General features: G+C 50.8%; 1 protein-coding gene across 8 annotated transcripts in view; it reads right to left on the bottom strand.

Moving 5' to 3' along the window:
• The window catches only part of GLT1D1 (glycosyltransferase 1 domain containing 1), a 92,760-nt gene that overhangs the window by 49,607 nt on the left and 28,593 nt on the right, over nt 1-14,560 (bottom strand). For 6 of the 8 annotated variants that reach the window (XM_032309563.1, XM_032309562.1, XM_032309561.1 and 3 more), the window contains exon 3: nt 10,187-10,292. In XM_032309563.1, the coding sequence (XP_032165454.1) occupies nt 10,187-10,292 (106 nt within the window). Of the gene's footprint in view, nt 1-5,922; nt 5,975-10,186; nt 10,293-14,560 lie in introns of all 8 variants that reach the window. The other 2 variants (XM_032309564.1, XM_032309557.1) reach the window with 1 other exon arrangement.

The following is a 14,560-nucleotide window of genomic DNA, read 5'->3' as shown; positions in this document are numbered from 1 at the left end:
TAAATAAATATTCGAATTTGGAGAAAGTCCTGTTAGCAGAGTACTTCTTAGAAAAAGCGGGTCGACGGTGCAGTTGAATTTTCTGCAGGCCTGTGGGGGGTCTGAACCCAATGAAGACCTAGTAAACCCAAGATCATTGCTTCTTTTTTTTTTCTTTTTAAAGATTTTATTTATCTGACAGATCACAAGTAGGCAGAGATGCAGGCAGAGGTGGGGGGGGAAGCAGGCTCCCCACTGAGCAGAGAGCCCGATGTGGGGCTTGATGCGGGACTCGATCCCAGGACCCCAGGATGATGACCTGAGCTGAAGGCAGAGGTTTAACCCACTGAGCCACCCAGGCACCCCAAGATCGTTGCTTCTGCGGAGAGAAGAGCCTTCCGTTACGATATATACCTAATTTGCTTTACTTTTTTTATTCTTGTGAAGTAGTCACATTTTGTGGTGAAAGTCTGGTGAATTCAGAGAAAGAAATCTTCACTTCGAACCCAGATTTGCATGCTGAAGGTCTATTACGTACCGTCACAAGAAGCCAACACTCTGTGCAGACTAGCTTTCCATTTCCATAAGGCATACATCAAAGTTAGCAGTGGGTAGAGAATTAGATTCCTAAAAATGCCAAATCAAGGTTATAATTTCACAAACCAGCAGAGCAGGGTTTTCCCAAAACACGACCGGTGCTGCACTTGGGTAATGAGCACTATGGAGGCTGCCCGCAGAGCTGGTGAGGGGCTGGCGACCCTGCCCTTCACAGAGCAGGTGAGACCTCACTTTTAGGCTAATAGAAACAACAATAAACAAGCAAGGACAATCCCAAACAAAGGCATTTCATATTCCAAGAGATAACACAAAGCCATTGTTATCGAAATCCAATCCAACTAATTGGTGCAGTCAGCCAGAGAGAGGTGAGGGCCACAAGCAGCCCCCAGAGGGGCGCCTTGGCTTTCTCAGAGGGCTGAAGGGGACCCAGGGCAGACCCAAGAAGCCCCTTCTGGGGGTTCTTTAAGATGTCTCCCACTGCCGATGCTGCGTGAGCACTCGTCTGAGCGACCTTGAAAGGTCATCCCGGCCCTTGCACACCCGGAGCTGGGCTGACCACTGCGCCAGCCTCCAGCCACAAGAGACCACAGAACCCTTGAACCAGGGCTGTTCTGAACACAGACGCGCCCGAGTGCAAAAGGTACACTGGATTTTGAAGACCCGATGCAAACACACACACACACACACACACGAACTATCTCGTTAGTCATTTTTACATTGATCACATCTTGAAATATGATTTTGGATACACACCGTGTGCAACAAAGAACTTGGCCTTTTGACGACACCTCTGGGAAATAACCTCCGTGAGACCTGACAGAGCCTCTTCGTCTAGGCGGGGCCGGGCCCAATCACTGGCCTTGGGGGGGAGCCGGCCATACCACAAAGACCACCCACGAGATTTAGGGTGGGGCCTTGGAGCTGAGTGGCATCTGTCCACTTGGACACTGCCATTAGCCATGTGGGCAGCCGGTCGGTCCAGCCTACAGAGGGAAGTTCCAGTGAAGACAGATGCTCTGGCGGGCGACCCTGTCAGATCAATGACCAGAGGGCAGAAGAGCTTGATTCCGAGGGGGAGACGGCAAGGGTGTCTTTGCCCTGCACAGCTCTACGATGTGGCTGGTTTTAGTCTGAGAAAGTCTACGACTTCCCTAGAATAAACCATAAGCATGAGTAGAAGAACCGCCAGTGAGTTCTCTCTCATCTGGGATCACTGAAATCTGATTCTGGTTTGACAGTAATTCTGTGGGATTAACTAAGCGACTCCCTGAGTCAGGCCTGCGCCCTGAAATGAAGAACACAGAATTAAAAACAAAAGCTGGCAATTCGATAATGAAGAGCCAAACTTAATTACTCAAGAAACATCGCTGTGCAGAACACATAAGCAGAAATCATGTCTCTACAAAAATCCATCTAAAATAATTATATAAGTGTGGCTGAATAATGAAGCTTTACATCATTTATACGTACACTGTATTTGTAAAAGATAATCAGATAAAGGTATTGAGCGGAACTTTACTGAAAAATCCTCCACCAACAGGACACAAGCCGTATTAAAAACCCAGGCTCACACTGGAGTCTAGTAACCAGCGCCCGCCGCTGTAAACTCTAAACCACAAACACCCTTTCCTTATCATTAGCTTTTATTATAATCTCTTACATCATCACCTCAGACTGAACTTTCGCCGCCTGCTCAATTTTTTTTTTAAATGCTTTGCTAGATACTTGGAAAAGTATCTTTCTGAAAAGAGAGAGCTGTGACCCAGGATCACCCAGCCCATCTGGGAACCCGAGTTACAGCCGGGGGGGACCTGGCTCCGAGACGTCAGCGGGCCCTTCCATGGACGGTGCCCCCTGCCCGGACTGGGCCTGCTCTGTGCACTCGGGCCGGTTCCCTTGTCACTGTCTATGACAGCGAAGCTCGGGGAGGAAGAACTGCGCGGTCGGCCGGCACTTTGCACCCCTGACCCAGGCTCTGGCCCTGCAAGGGCGCCCTCCCCCGAGGCCAGCCGCACACTGCAGCTGCGGCCCCCACACCGCCGCCGGAGTCCCGCACTCAGCCCCGATTCAGTGCGTCTGGGACTCAGGGCCCACTCCTCTCCCTTCCCAAACTCCTTCACTTGAGTTCTTCCAAAATTTATTGGCAAAAATCTTAAATCATGTTATTATTCTTGAGTCCCACTTTATTTCTTCCTTATATGCTACAGTCTTCCCCCACAAATATGTATCCAGAAACTAGTACTTAGGTTAAAAAACCTTGTCAAACTGCACTTACAGGTAAAATGGCACGAGAGCAAGCTTTAACACAAATATTCCAGAATACAAGTGTGTGCATCTGTGTGTGTCCACACGCAAGGGGGACACGGACCGGAGGTGAAGCACGGAAGAGCGCGAGCAGGGGCTGGGAACGGGCGCGCGTCTATTCCTGCTGCTTCCACTTACGCACGGAAATTTCTGTCCTAAAAAGTTCTAAAGAAGGGTCTGTCCCTGGTAAATTCAGTTAAACCAATATCTTTTGAACACGAGGATGTGTAACCCTCTGGGGACGCACAGTGAATCCTACTTCGTGCCTATCCTCAAGGAGCTCTCGACCACACAGGGGGAGGCAGAGAAAGCACCAAGGAACGCCCTTCCTGCGTCCGTGTCCCTGCAGGGACAGGAAGCCCCTCCCCTTACGAGGCTGGCTGTACCCCCACTCCTCTACTTGCGTGGCCAGAGGGACAGGAGCAAACTATTACTCAAGCACAAGTTCCAAGAAGGCTTTCTCCCTGGTGCAGAGCCTCACGGGGGACGGAGACCAGGGGAGAGAGTCCGTGGCTGTCCCCAGCCCCCCACAAAGGCCCGGTCACGGCACCTGGAGGCCACCCAGAACCCCCAGCCTGGCTGAGCTGACCTGGGCGACACAAAGAATGACAGGAAGTGTGTGATTTAAGGCACTGTATTTGTGAGGTTTGTTATATAACAAAAATAACAGATACAGGAAGCGAACGCATCCATACCGACTTGGGAGGGTCCTAAGGTCAGCAGACAAGGTGACATTTGAGAAGGAGACGCTTGGGGGAAGGACAAGGACGAGCCACTCTGACAGGTCAAAGCTCCCTCTCACGCCTGGCTAAGACCGTCGGATCCCCACACGGGCCGCCCCACACGACGAGTGCCGGCTGACCTACGTAAAGAAAAGCCGGCATCTCGCTGACCGCTCGCTGGGAAGGGGCAAGCCTTTCGGATCGGTGGAGGTGTTACTCTTGGGTACTTACACGAGAACTCAACAAGTGGTATCGTCCTCAACTTAGACGCGAGAGGGACCCTGAACTCCCGTCATGCTCTGCCCCACCGGAGCCCAAGCATCCAGCTCGCACTTCAGACAGACCCTGTCCCGACGCAGGCTCCGTCGTGCGGCCTGTCAGTCACGGGGAAAACACGGTTCACGGAGCGTTGCGGACCTCCCACATGACAAAGCGTGTCCTCACACTACAGCAACACAACAATCGCGCTTGTCCATCAGACACTGATCTCACCAGGGAGGTCCTCACGCCCGGGGAGGTTGGCGACCACGGGGTGCCTTTCCAGAGTTCCCATTTTTGCTCAACAAAATGCCATGTGCTTATCGCTGACCACAAAGACCACCAGGGGCTCTGCTTCACGGGACTGGCTCAATCCACTCATTTTTAAGAAGCGGGGTAACAAATGCCCGCATCCACGTCCTCGGTTTGTCTGCCGGTCACGCATTCGGATACAAAATTGGGGAAAGACGTATCGGGTTGGGTTTGCGGCTCTGGCCCCCAAAAGCCTTTCCTCTGGGTGAGCACCGTGCCTCGCTCGGAAGGCGGCACACGTCGCACGCACTCTCCCTGGGCCATCACACCGAACGTACAAAATACATGTATTCAGGGCCAATATCTGATCAAATTAAAATTTTTTATGGCTTCATCAAGGAGATCTTAAAGTGATTTTTTTTTAACTACAAGGGGCGTGCAGATGATCAAAGACCAGCTCAGACGGGGCTCCTGCATTCGTTAGGAAGAAAGGGTCCGTGGTTTCCCTGAGTTCCCAGAGGTGAGGAAGGGAAACTGTGTGTCACGATGCAAATGGGCTGACCCTGTGGGGCCCAGGGTGGGGGGGAGCCCCACTCCTACACCACCCAGACAGCCCCGTGGGTCCAACAGAAAACCAGCAGCCTGTCATTGATCATCCGGAGATTTTCGCTTTATTAAGTTGCCCTGAAAAATGCAGCCTCCAGTTCCTGCCCAGGGAGTGTGTGCTGTGAAGGAGGCGGGCGCTGCCGGCCACGGGCATGAGCGGACCCGCACGCACAGAGCCGGCAGCCGTGCTGAGCCACCACGAGCCCCACAAAACTCTGCACGCACCCCCGCCCCCCACGCGGCAGTCCCACGCGCCAGATGTGACCGACGGGAATTCTACACAGAAGGTGCAGAGCCTGTAACGTGCCCCGACAGGAACGATGCTGACAGACAGTAAGAGCATCCCCGGGGGCACAACAGATGAGCCAGCCCCACACTGGGAACCACGGTGCCGGCGACCAGGGTGCCCTGCAGATCCCCGCAGCAGAGAGCAGAATCGCCAGGGCAAAGTGGCCCCTGGGCCGGCCGGTTCTCTTCTGCAGACGCCAGCTCTGCCACAACTTCCCCTCCCACCAGCTCAGCCCACCTGCCCCCACGTCATCAGTCAGTAAGCGATCCACGTGGGGAGCGACAAAGCCCTCTAGCCCTTCAAGCTCTTCGGGGAAACAGTCCCAGTGTGGGAGCTACTTGCACCACAAAAGATCGCCACTCTCCGTGCCCGTGGGGGCCGCCACCTTTAACCTGCAGCCCGGACATCACCCACTCTGAGCGCGGCTGGAGAAAACAACATTAGAAGATGCAGCGCCGGGGTGGTTTCTGCTGTTCAGCAGCAATATTAAAAAAAAAAAAATCAGTCAAGTCTTAAGAGTATCTGCACAAGGGCACCTGGGGGGCTCAGTCGGTTAAGCGTCTGCCTTCAACTCAGTCACGATCCTGGAGGCCCAGGATCGAGTCCCACACGGGGCTCCCTGCTCAGCAGGAGTCTGCTTCTCCTGCCGATCTCTTTTCTCTCATGCTCTCTCTCATTCTCTCAAATAAATGAATAAAGTCTTAAAAAGAAAAGAGTATCTGCACAAATTAAAAACCAGCAATATACAGGGGACATCGTACACTCTTGTGGCCATATCAGGCAGTGTCGGCAGAAACACTGTCCGTTCCCATCCGAGCACACGCAGCCTCCACCCCTGCCGCCTCCCCAGCTCTCCCCACCACGTCCCCAGCTCGCCCCCACACTGCTGCCTCCTCCCCAGCTCGCCCTCCCCCTCCCCAGCTCAGCCAGCATGACAGCAAAATCAACACATACCCACTGTGTCTGCGCTGCTTCCTTCATTGACTCTGTGAAAGCGACAGCAAATCTAGTAAGATGAACAGAAATAAGGAAAACAATTAGGGCAGAATTCAATGAACATAACTAGGGAACAGCTCTTTGGAACAAATTGCGAGAGACCAGGCGAGAGGCTGAACTTCAAGTGCCTCCGTCTCCATCACGTGCGGCCAGCGGCTCTCAGGGCACCCTCCAGTCACATCAAAACAAGCGTGTGTGCAAGGAACAAACATACGGCGCTCCGCATTTCAATTTTTTATTTTTGCTTCTTCCACACGAGGTCAGAGAAGCAGGGGAAAAGTCAGAGAGCCAGACGCAGGAGAGAAGCAGAGGATTTAGTTAATCCACGCGGAACCTCCAAGGACAGGCTGTCTGGTCCACTGGCTTCAGCGAGGGAAGGCCGTGCGGACGTGCTCACAGCTCCGCGGATGCGCAAGGGTCGGGAATGTTAATGTGCGCGTTTATCAAGCAATGGCTGTCCCTGGAAGTGGGGCCCAGTACCCAGGGGATGAACCAGGAACACCTCACGGGAGCCAGACAGCAAGCCATTGCTCGAAACTGGTGCGGGCCGGGAGGGCACGGGGGTCAGCTCAGAGCATCCGCAGAGAACAACTGAGGAGCGGGAATAGGGTCAATGACAGAGGACGTGTCTTTCACCCCCTAACACTGTCTCTAGATACATGCACGGCGCAGCCGGACGTGCTCGTGGGAAGCTAACCCGCTCCTCCGCTACCACGGCAACGCCTGGCCCCTGGCTCTGTGCGCTGTGACTCCCCCGGCCCCTGGAGTCACGGAGGCACCCGGCAGGCAGGCAGAGATACCCATCGACGGACACACGAGCAAGCGCGGCCGGGTCCAGCCGTACGTTCCAGCAGGCCACAGCTCAGAGCAGGGGCGAAGGGAGAGCAGGAGCCGAGTGCAGGAGACGGAGACGGGGCTCCGGAACCCCTGCCCAGGGCTGGCTGTCACTGCCCCCAGCCCGTCACCCTTCCCGCCAGCATGTCCCGTTCGCTCAGGATCCATCACTGGGGGATCCACGGCACAGCTGAAGACCAAAGGGAGGAATGAGAGCCCTGGGAGGGTCTTGCTCAGGGAGCGCGCACGCGGACGTGTTTCCGGAGTCGGGGCAGGGGGAGGGCCGGAGCCCGCGCGACCGTCTCCATTTACTCCGCGGTGGCAGGTGACACCTCCGTCCTTGCGGCCCCTCCCTACAGACACCGCCCCGGGTTGAGACCCACCGCCCTAGGAGACAACCCTGAAGACGGTTTTGAGCCCACCAATCCTCAAAAAATAAAGAAATTTAAAATAACACATTTCTTACAAAAAATGTGAAACTGCCACTTTTGCACTTGGGATGAATTATCGCCGTTTCAAAACGTCCTCACCTTCACAGGTGACTTTCTTACTCAAAAACACCTTTCGGAACATCATAGTTCAAAAACCTCATGAAAGGACGGACACTGAGCCGTCCTGACCTACAGTTTCACAGGATCTAACCTGCCAGGACGCATTTCCTAATGGTGAAACTATTTCTGAGCCAATTTACTTCACATAAACTCTCTTTTGATCATTTGTGGATGATATTAAATTTTTCTAAAATGCACCTGGATGATCTTTCACAAAACAATATCCACAAGTTTCAGACTCCTTACCTAATTTGTATTTATAATTACCAAATACTTATCATACTATAATACAAGCCAAAAAGCTGGCGTGGAAGTGAGTTCAGTACTATACCATGCAGAAAAAAAAAGTTTTAACTACTAAAAAAGTTCAAAAATAAGCCTCATAAGAAAAATGTAACTATTTAAAAGTATTTGATTAAAAATGAAACTCATTATAAGGCAAGATAAGTTCAATACTTTTACAGAAAAGTATACTGTACACTGTCCGGCAAGAAATCTAATGATTCATTGGACCTCCCTGCCCGCTGACTTCCATCAATACTCCCCCGAAATGAAAATCAATGTGTTTTAATAACAATGCAATGAATGATGCTAATAGTAATACCGTGCGATGAATTCATTCAATACTGTTTCTACCCAGCAGAATTATTTCTTCCGTAAGACCGTGCGAAACTGCATGAATCCAAAGGTAATTAATTTTCAGAGTCTGAGAGCGACAACATGGAGAAAACCTATAATGACAGATCACCTTTCAAGATCAACCCCAACTCGACCTTTGTTGCTGTGATTCTCTCCGGCAGATGCACATACTCGTGCACGCACGTGGGGCACACTCTCTATTCGGACCAGGTTGTGTGGCCACATTTATGGCCGGGAAGTTCTCAGGAGGAAGAGGGTCCCGAAATGGAATGATATTTCACAGTAACCCTAGTTTTCAGGAGCGAGACTGACTCCTGCCTAGTGAAAAGCAGGGGCTGCCTTGGGTTGCATCCTGGAACATGGAGTGCGCCCTTTCTAAGGGATCGGGAATGCTCCAGTGCCATAAAGACACAACGAGTTCTGGATTCCCTGACCAGGGCTCCTCAACCGTGAGAGGGCTAGAGACGAGCCACAGACATTGCATGGCTGGCCCTTTACTGGGGGCATGGGAGCAACCTACACGTCCACAGACAGACGAAGGGATACGAAAGTGTAGTAAGCACATACGCCAGAATGTTACTGAGCCTTGAAGGAAGAGGCAGTCCTGCCAGCGCAAGCACGTGGGTGAACCTGGAGGACAGGAGGCCAGCGCAGGGAGCCAGACACGGAAGGACAAATCCTGTGCGATCCGCCTGACAGGACAATCCAAAACCGTCCGACTTCTAGAAGCAGGAAGTAGGATGGTGGCTGCCAGGGGCCAGGGTTGGGGGAGAACAGGAAGGCATTCAGCAAAGGGCAAAGTTTCCCTTGTACAAGGTGAGTAGGTCCTGGAGACCCCCTGGAGCCTACAGCTCCCGCTGCTGTAACTTACACTTGCCAATCTGCAAAGAGGGCGGATTTCGTGTTCAGGGCTCTCATCAGGATGGTGACCTCCGGAGTGTGGGAGGAGGGTTCGGAGGGGATAGCGGTGTTTAGGGCGCAGAGCGCGATGACGGTCTCACTGATGAAGACTCATCCTCACACTCACCGGGCTGCGGACCTTCATTCTGCACAGCTTCTCTTCCACGCCAATCACGTCTCAGTGCGGTGTTGTTTTTAAAGAATTAATAAAGCAGTTTGTCCACATTAAAAAAAATTGATTGCCTGCTTTGGTTTTTTTTTTTTAATAATAATTCAAAGATTTACAAGAGTTGAAAGGCTGGGGTGTCAGTAAGCTTTGGATTCAGGGTGACTCCACACTCGGGTAGGACTCGCTCTGTGCCCCAGAAAACCAGGGGTGCCTGGCAGCGACCGACTGCGTGGCACCCTCTGGACCCTTCTGCGGAATCACCCCAGAAAGCCTGCCAGTTGCCTCTTCACTGATGAACAGAAGAGCTCTTGGCTTTAGGTCCCTGTGACTACTTGGGTTTTGCTTTATTTTCTTTAGCCTTTTAAGACAACTTTCATATGGACATAGAGGATTTCTATACTGTTACTGCTGTGTTAGGTATTACCACCATCTTTGCGATACACAGGATCGGGGCTGATTTTCTTCCCCACCTGTCCTTCTAGCTCACACTGCTGTACAAATATGACTAACTATGGTTGGACAAGAGAACTGGGGAGCATGGCTCTGGATTCTGGACTGGGGGCAACAATCCCCCCCAGGGGCTAGAAACACGTTAGACTCTGGCTGCGGTGCTGGCAAGTCTCACCAGTGTGCGGTGTCCAGCCAGGCTCGGGGACGTGCAGCACGGCCCCCACAAGGAATGACTGTCCTGCCCCAAATGCCCACAGTGACCCCCCTCCCTGCTGCGTGCGCTCACGGGGCCAGAGTCGGTGTGTGCTGTTCTGAGGACTATCAGTGCACACCTTTGACCCGGCAGGAAAAAAGAGAGAAAAAGGGCAGAATCTGGTCATTTGCATTGATGGGAATAATTCTAATAATTCTAATAATTCCAACCTTCCGAGAAGGCTGGCCCAATGGGAACCATCATTGAATAATTATTCGTGAGCAATAACTTGCTCACCATGACTCTTCGTGGCAAAATTAAAATGTGCACATGAAAGAAAAAAGTGAAATGAAAAAAAAAAAAAAAAGAGAGCGTGGGTTTATTATGGTAAGATGGGAACCTCCCAACGGCGGCCCTTCTGAATCGCCTGGTTTCGGTGAACTCTGCCCAAATGCTTAGCCCCCGGGAGGTTCTCAGCCGCATTACCTGGCTTCTTCGAGGACCTTTCCCATCACTTCGTTTTTTTCTCTGTGGTTAACATCTTCATTTAAATCAGTTCCACCAAAGATGATTCCAAATGGGATTCCATGACCTGCAAAACGATGACAGTTAATGAAGCACAGCGAGGCCTTGGAAACAGCCCTCGCCATTCCATCCCACAGCAGACGCGAGACTGTGTTCCCTGAACTTGGCAGACCGTGTGGGGTTTGTTTCCTTTTGTCCAGCTCACCTGAGGGCGGACCAGGCATCATGGTTATACACACCAGGACGTGGGGGTTAATCAGCTCAGACCACCGGGGCCAGCACCCTTTAGAATCAATTAGCTTTACATTTAAACAAATGAAAAACAGTGGCCACCGTCTGTCAAAGCCAAGCTGACTGCTCCCGGGAGAAAGCGCAGACCCAGTGCAGCCAGCTGGGACCCCAAGAGCAGGTGCCGTGCTCTCGAGAACCTACAGGAGACGTCGGGCATCCCAGCGCAATGACTTTGGGCAGGGCTCCGCACAGCTGCCGTGGGGGCCACACACCGTGCACATGACATGTGGGAGGATTCGCCAGGGAGCAAGTCTGTCCTGTGCCAGTGAGAGGCTTAGTCACAGGAATGTCTGTTGAGCTTCAACGAGCGAGGCATCAGGCATGCACAGAGCGAGCTAAACGATGTGCTGAGCAGAAGCCACACCAAAGGCCAGATGCTGGCTGGCAAGCCCCCAACTGAACCAGACCTAAGAGAGACCTTCATACTGGGTTTCTGGAACGAGCCAGCCCTCCTGAGACTCGGTAGGTCACTCAGAGGGAACTCGTCTTTCCTTTTATTTGCCTTAGAACTATTCCCATCAGTGCAAATGAGCAGATTCTGTCTTTCTTCTCTCTGGTGAGATGGCTCTTCCCCTGGAATCTGACTGCTAAGAATTCGGCCCCTAGACGCTGAGGCACCCCCAGACACACCAAGGCTGCTGGGGAGAGCAAAAGATGGGAAACAACTCAGCAACTCAGATACAGCACTGAGGACCAGCCTTCAAAAAAAAAAAAAAAAAAAAAAAAGCCTACGGGGTTGTGTGTGTGTGTGTACACGGACATAAAAAGACTGAAAAAAATCTACTACATGAGTGCTAGCTCATGTTTATCATGAATGTAAACATTCACATATATATCAACATACACGTGTTGTGTGTGTGTGTCTATACATATGTATAAACTCAGTGTAAGAACATTCAGAAAACCTGGTGGTTGCTGCCTCTGGACAAGGGACCAACAAGACCAGAGATCTGGGATGGCAGGGGAACATTCCTTTTTACTCTGTCATGTGTTCAGGTGTTGGCTGCTTCTTACTATGGACAGATAATGACCTTTTCCACAACCCCAGACAGAGAAGAGCACCCCTGCAGAAATGGTTCACCTTCTGTAATGGGTGTGGATATTGGGGGATGCTGAGAGTGAACGGTTTTAGCATGTGGGACTGACACGAATCTTGGGGGCCAGGGGGAGGCGTGAGGAGAGAAGAACAGTGACCCCCAAAGACGTCCATTCCTAATGGCTCGATCCTAGGAACGTTTCAGGGGAAAGGTAAATTAGGCTACGTAGAATGGAGGGTGCCAGTCAGCTAAGCCTAAAATGGAAGAGATTCTCCTGGACCATCCAGCGGGACCATGGGGCCCTTACATGCGGAGGAGGCAGAGGGAGGAGGAGCTCCCCCCACCACCACATGGGGGGGACTGGACCGGCCATGGCGGGCTCTGCGGAGGGAGGGGCTCTGAACCAGGGAGTGTGGGTCCCTCCAGAAGGTGGAAAATAAGGAAGTAGATTTGCCACAGAAGCCTCCACAAAGAAAACAGTCCCGCCAACATCTTGCTTTTAGCGCCAGGAGACCCATTTTGGCTTTCTGACCTTGAGAGCTAGAGGACAAAACACGTGTGTTTTATGCCACTGGGTTTGCGGTAAATTGTGCAATAGGAAACTAATACAGCATTCTCCCACAACCTATAAAAACTGCCAGTTAAGGAGAATTAGGGTAAGGAAAATCACAGAAAGAGCCTTTTTTTCAGTGGAATCTCCAAAGACAGAACAGCAGACACCAGCAAGATATACAGCCAGTATCACAGACAGAGAAACGAGCGCATTCAATAATTAAAATGATGGGCACCATGAGCTGCTGGCCAAGTGGCAGCCACTCAAATTCATCAAATCAAGGAAGACAAAACACCAGACTCTGACACCGCACCATTCTGGGTAAGAATCCTGGTTCTCCACCTGGAAAACGCAGGACTTTGAGCAGGACACCAGGTTTCTCTGAACCTCGGCCATCTCACCCATGAAACAGAGGTCATGCTAATTAGCTGACTTACTCGTGGGGTTCAATGACTCACTACATACGACCTACCAGCAGAGCATGGACTCTGTGATACTGTATCACCGTGCTTTACGCCCAACAGTTGTTTAAATCTAAAATCCAGAAGCTCTCTGAATTAAATCAGCACTCAGAGGGATGGAATGTGGGGTACTTTATTTGCGTTCCTATTTCTTCAATACTCATTACTGGTGAGAAAACAAAGCTTTAAATAAATAGCACGTTAGTCTTAATGACTATGCATCCATAATTATGAGTGGAAAATTCTAGAAGTCCTCTGCTATATAAAATGTTTGGAAACTCCTATTGACCCTTCAAAACCCCACTCAGGCACGCCCTCCTCTCTGACACCTTCATTGGCTCCTCGGAAGTAAATCCCCCCACTTCAATGCCACGCCATGTATCGTAAGGTTTTAGGATTGATTTGTAGCCTGGAAAATCCTTGAGAACAGGCACCATGGCTTATTAATTTTGTACCGCTTGCTCCTGATACAATGCCTGCTCCCAAGTTAAATCTTTGAAAAGCCTTTGTGAGAATGAACAAAGCTTGAAAAGTGGTCTACAAACTACTTCCCAAGTGCATTTACTCGGAGCTGCCGAAGCGACTGGTCCTCGTTCGTCAATCAATGCCTCCACTGAAAATGTGTCCTTCCTGGGAGTCTGCTGAGAAAAACATCACAGTTTCCCGAACCTGCCTCCTTAATCAGCCAGCTGACACCATCTGCTTCCTCACCAGGTTCGAGCCTGAAGCCGATTCTCAACAAGAAACCGAAAAAGAGCTTTATTGAAGTACTTCTCACCCAGCTTCCTGCCGACGCTGGATCACCGGGCCCGTTTTCTTTGTGTGTCACTTAGGGCAGATGAGGGCGGGCCCAGGAAGCCCCCCACACAAGCGGTCATTGGCTGTAGTTTAGACAGGGAACTTACGAAGTTCTCTTCACATGCACTTGAAGGACGAGTGGGTATACACGTTGACCGTCTTTCACAGACATGTCCAAGGGGAGGGACACATGCAATGCATTCATTAAACAAAGCATCAAGATTCATATTGTTGGGGCGCCTGGGTGGCTCAGTGGGTTAAAGCCTCTGCCTTCAGCTCAGGTCATGATCCCGGGGTCCCGGGATAGAGCCCCACATCTGGCTCTCTGCTCCTCCTCTCTCTCTGCCTGCCTCTCTGTCTACTTGTGATCTGTCAACTAAATAAAATCCTTAAAAAAAAAAATTCATATTTTTTAATACTTGCATTGTACCTGCAAAATAGCTATAATAAATGTTAATACTGTTAATATGCTATTTCTCAGAACTTGAATATTCTTCTTAGTATCTTTATTCACCTAATTATTCTCTCAGTAAATACTAGTTTTAAAAAGAAAAGCAAACTTCCACTTGTCCATGCCATTAAGGTTTTATTTAGATATATTTACTGCGCACAGACATTTAAGTGTGGCCGGTTACTATTTGGCAACGTGTATCTGCTATAAAAATGCACAGATATGCCCTGAGGGGAGGCCATGCCCCACTTAGAAAATCAAATTTAAAACAAATGGGCCCTGCAGACGCCTCCTCACCACAACACTGTTTACAGCTGAGGAGGACAGTGGAAATAGGAACTGACTGCTCCTATCACGCTGTCGAAGACCATTCAATGAGGGGGAAACGCTCCTAACGTATCAGTAGGTAAGACAGACCGCTAAACTGTGATACAATCCACAAACCGCACAGAGAGGGTGAGAATGTCAGACGCGGCGTCCGCAGTGCTTAGCCTGGGAAGCATGGATTAGTAGTTCTTTAAAAGATGTTGCAAGGGCGCCTGGGTGGCTCAGTGGGTTAAGCCTCTGCCTTCGGCTCAGGTCATGATCCCAGGGGCCTGGGATTGAGTCCCGCATCGGGCTCTCTGCTCAGCAGGGAGCCTGCTTCTCCTCATCTCTCTCTCTGTCTGTCTCTCTGCCTATTTGTGATCTTTCTCTCTGTCAAATAAATAAATAAAATCTTAAAAAAATAATAAATAAATAAAA

Source organism: Mustela erminea, chromosome 13 (genome assembly GCF_009829155.1).
Source record: "Mustela erminea isolate mMusErm1 chromosome 13, mMusErm1.Pri, whole genome shotgun sequence".
Lineage (NCBI taxonomy): Eukaryota > Metazoa > Chordata > Mammalia > Carnivora > Mustelidae > Mustela > Mustela erminea.
The sequence above is the reverse complement of the archived record's forward strand: the minus strand, read 5'-3'. Positions and strand labels throughout refer to the sequence as shown.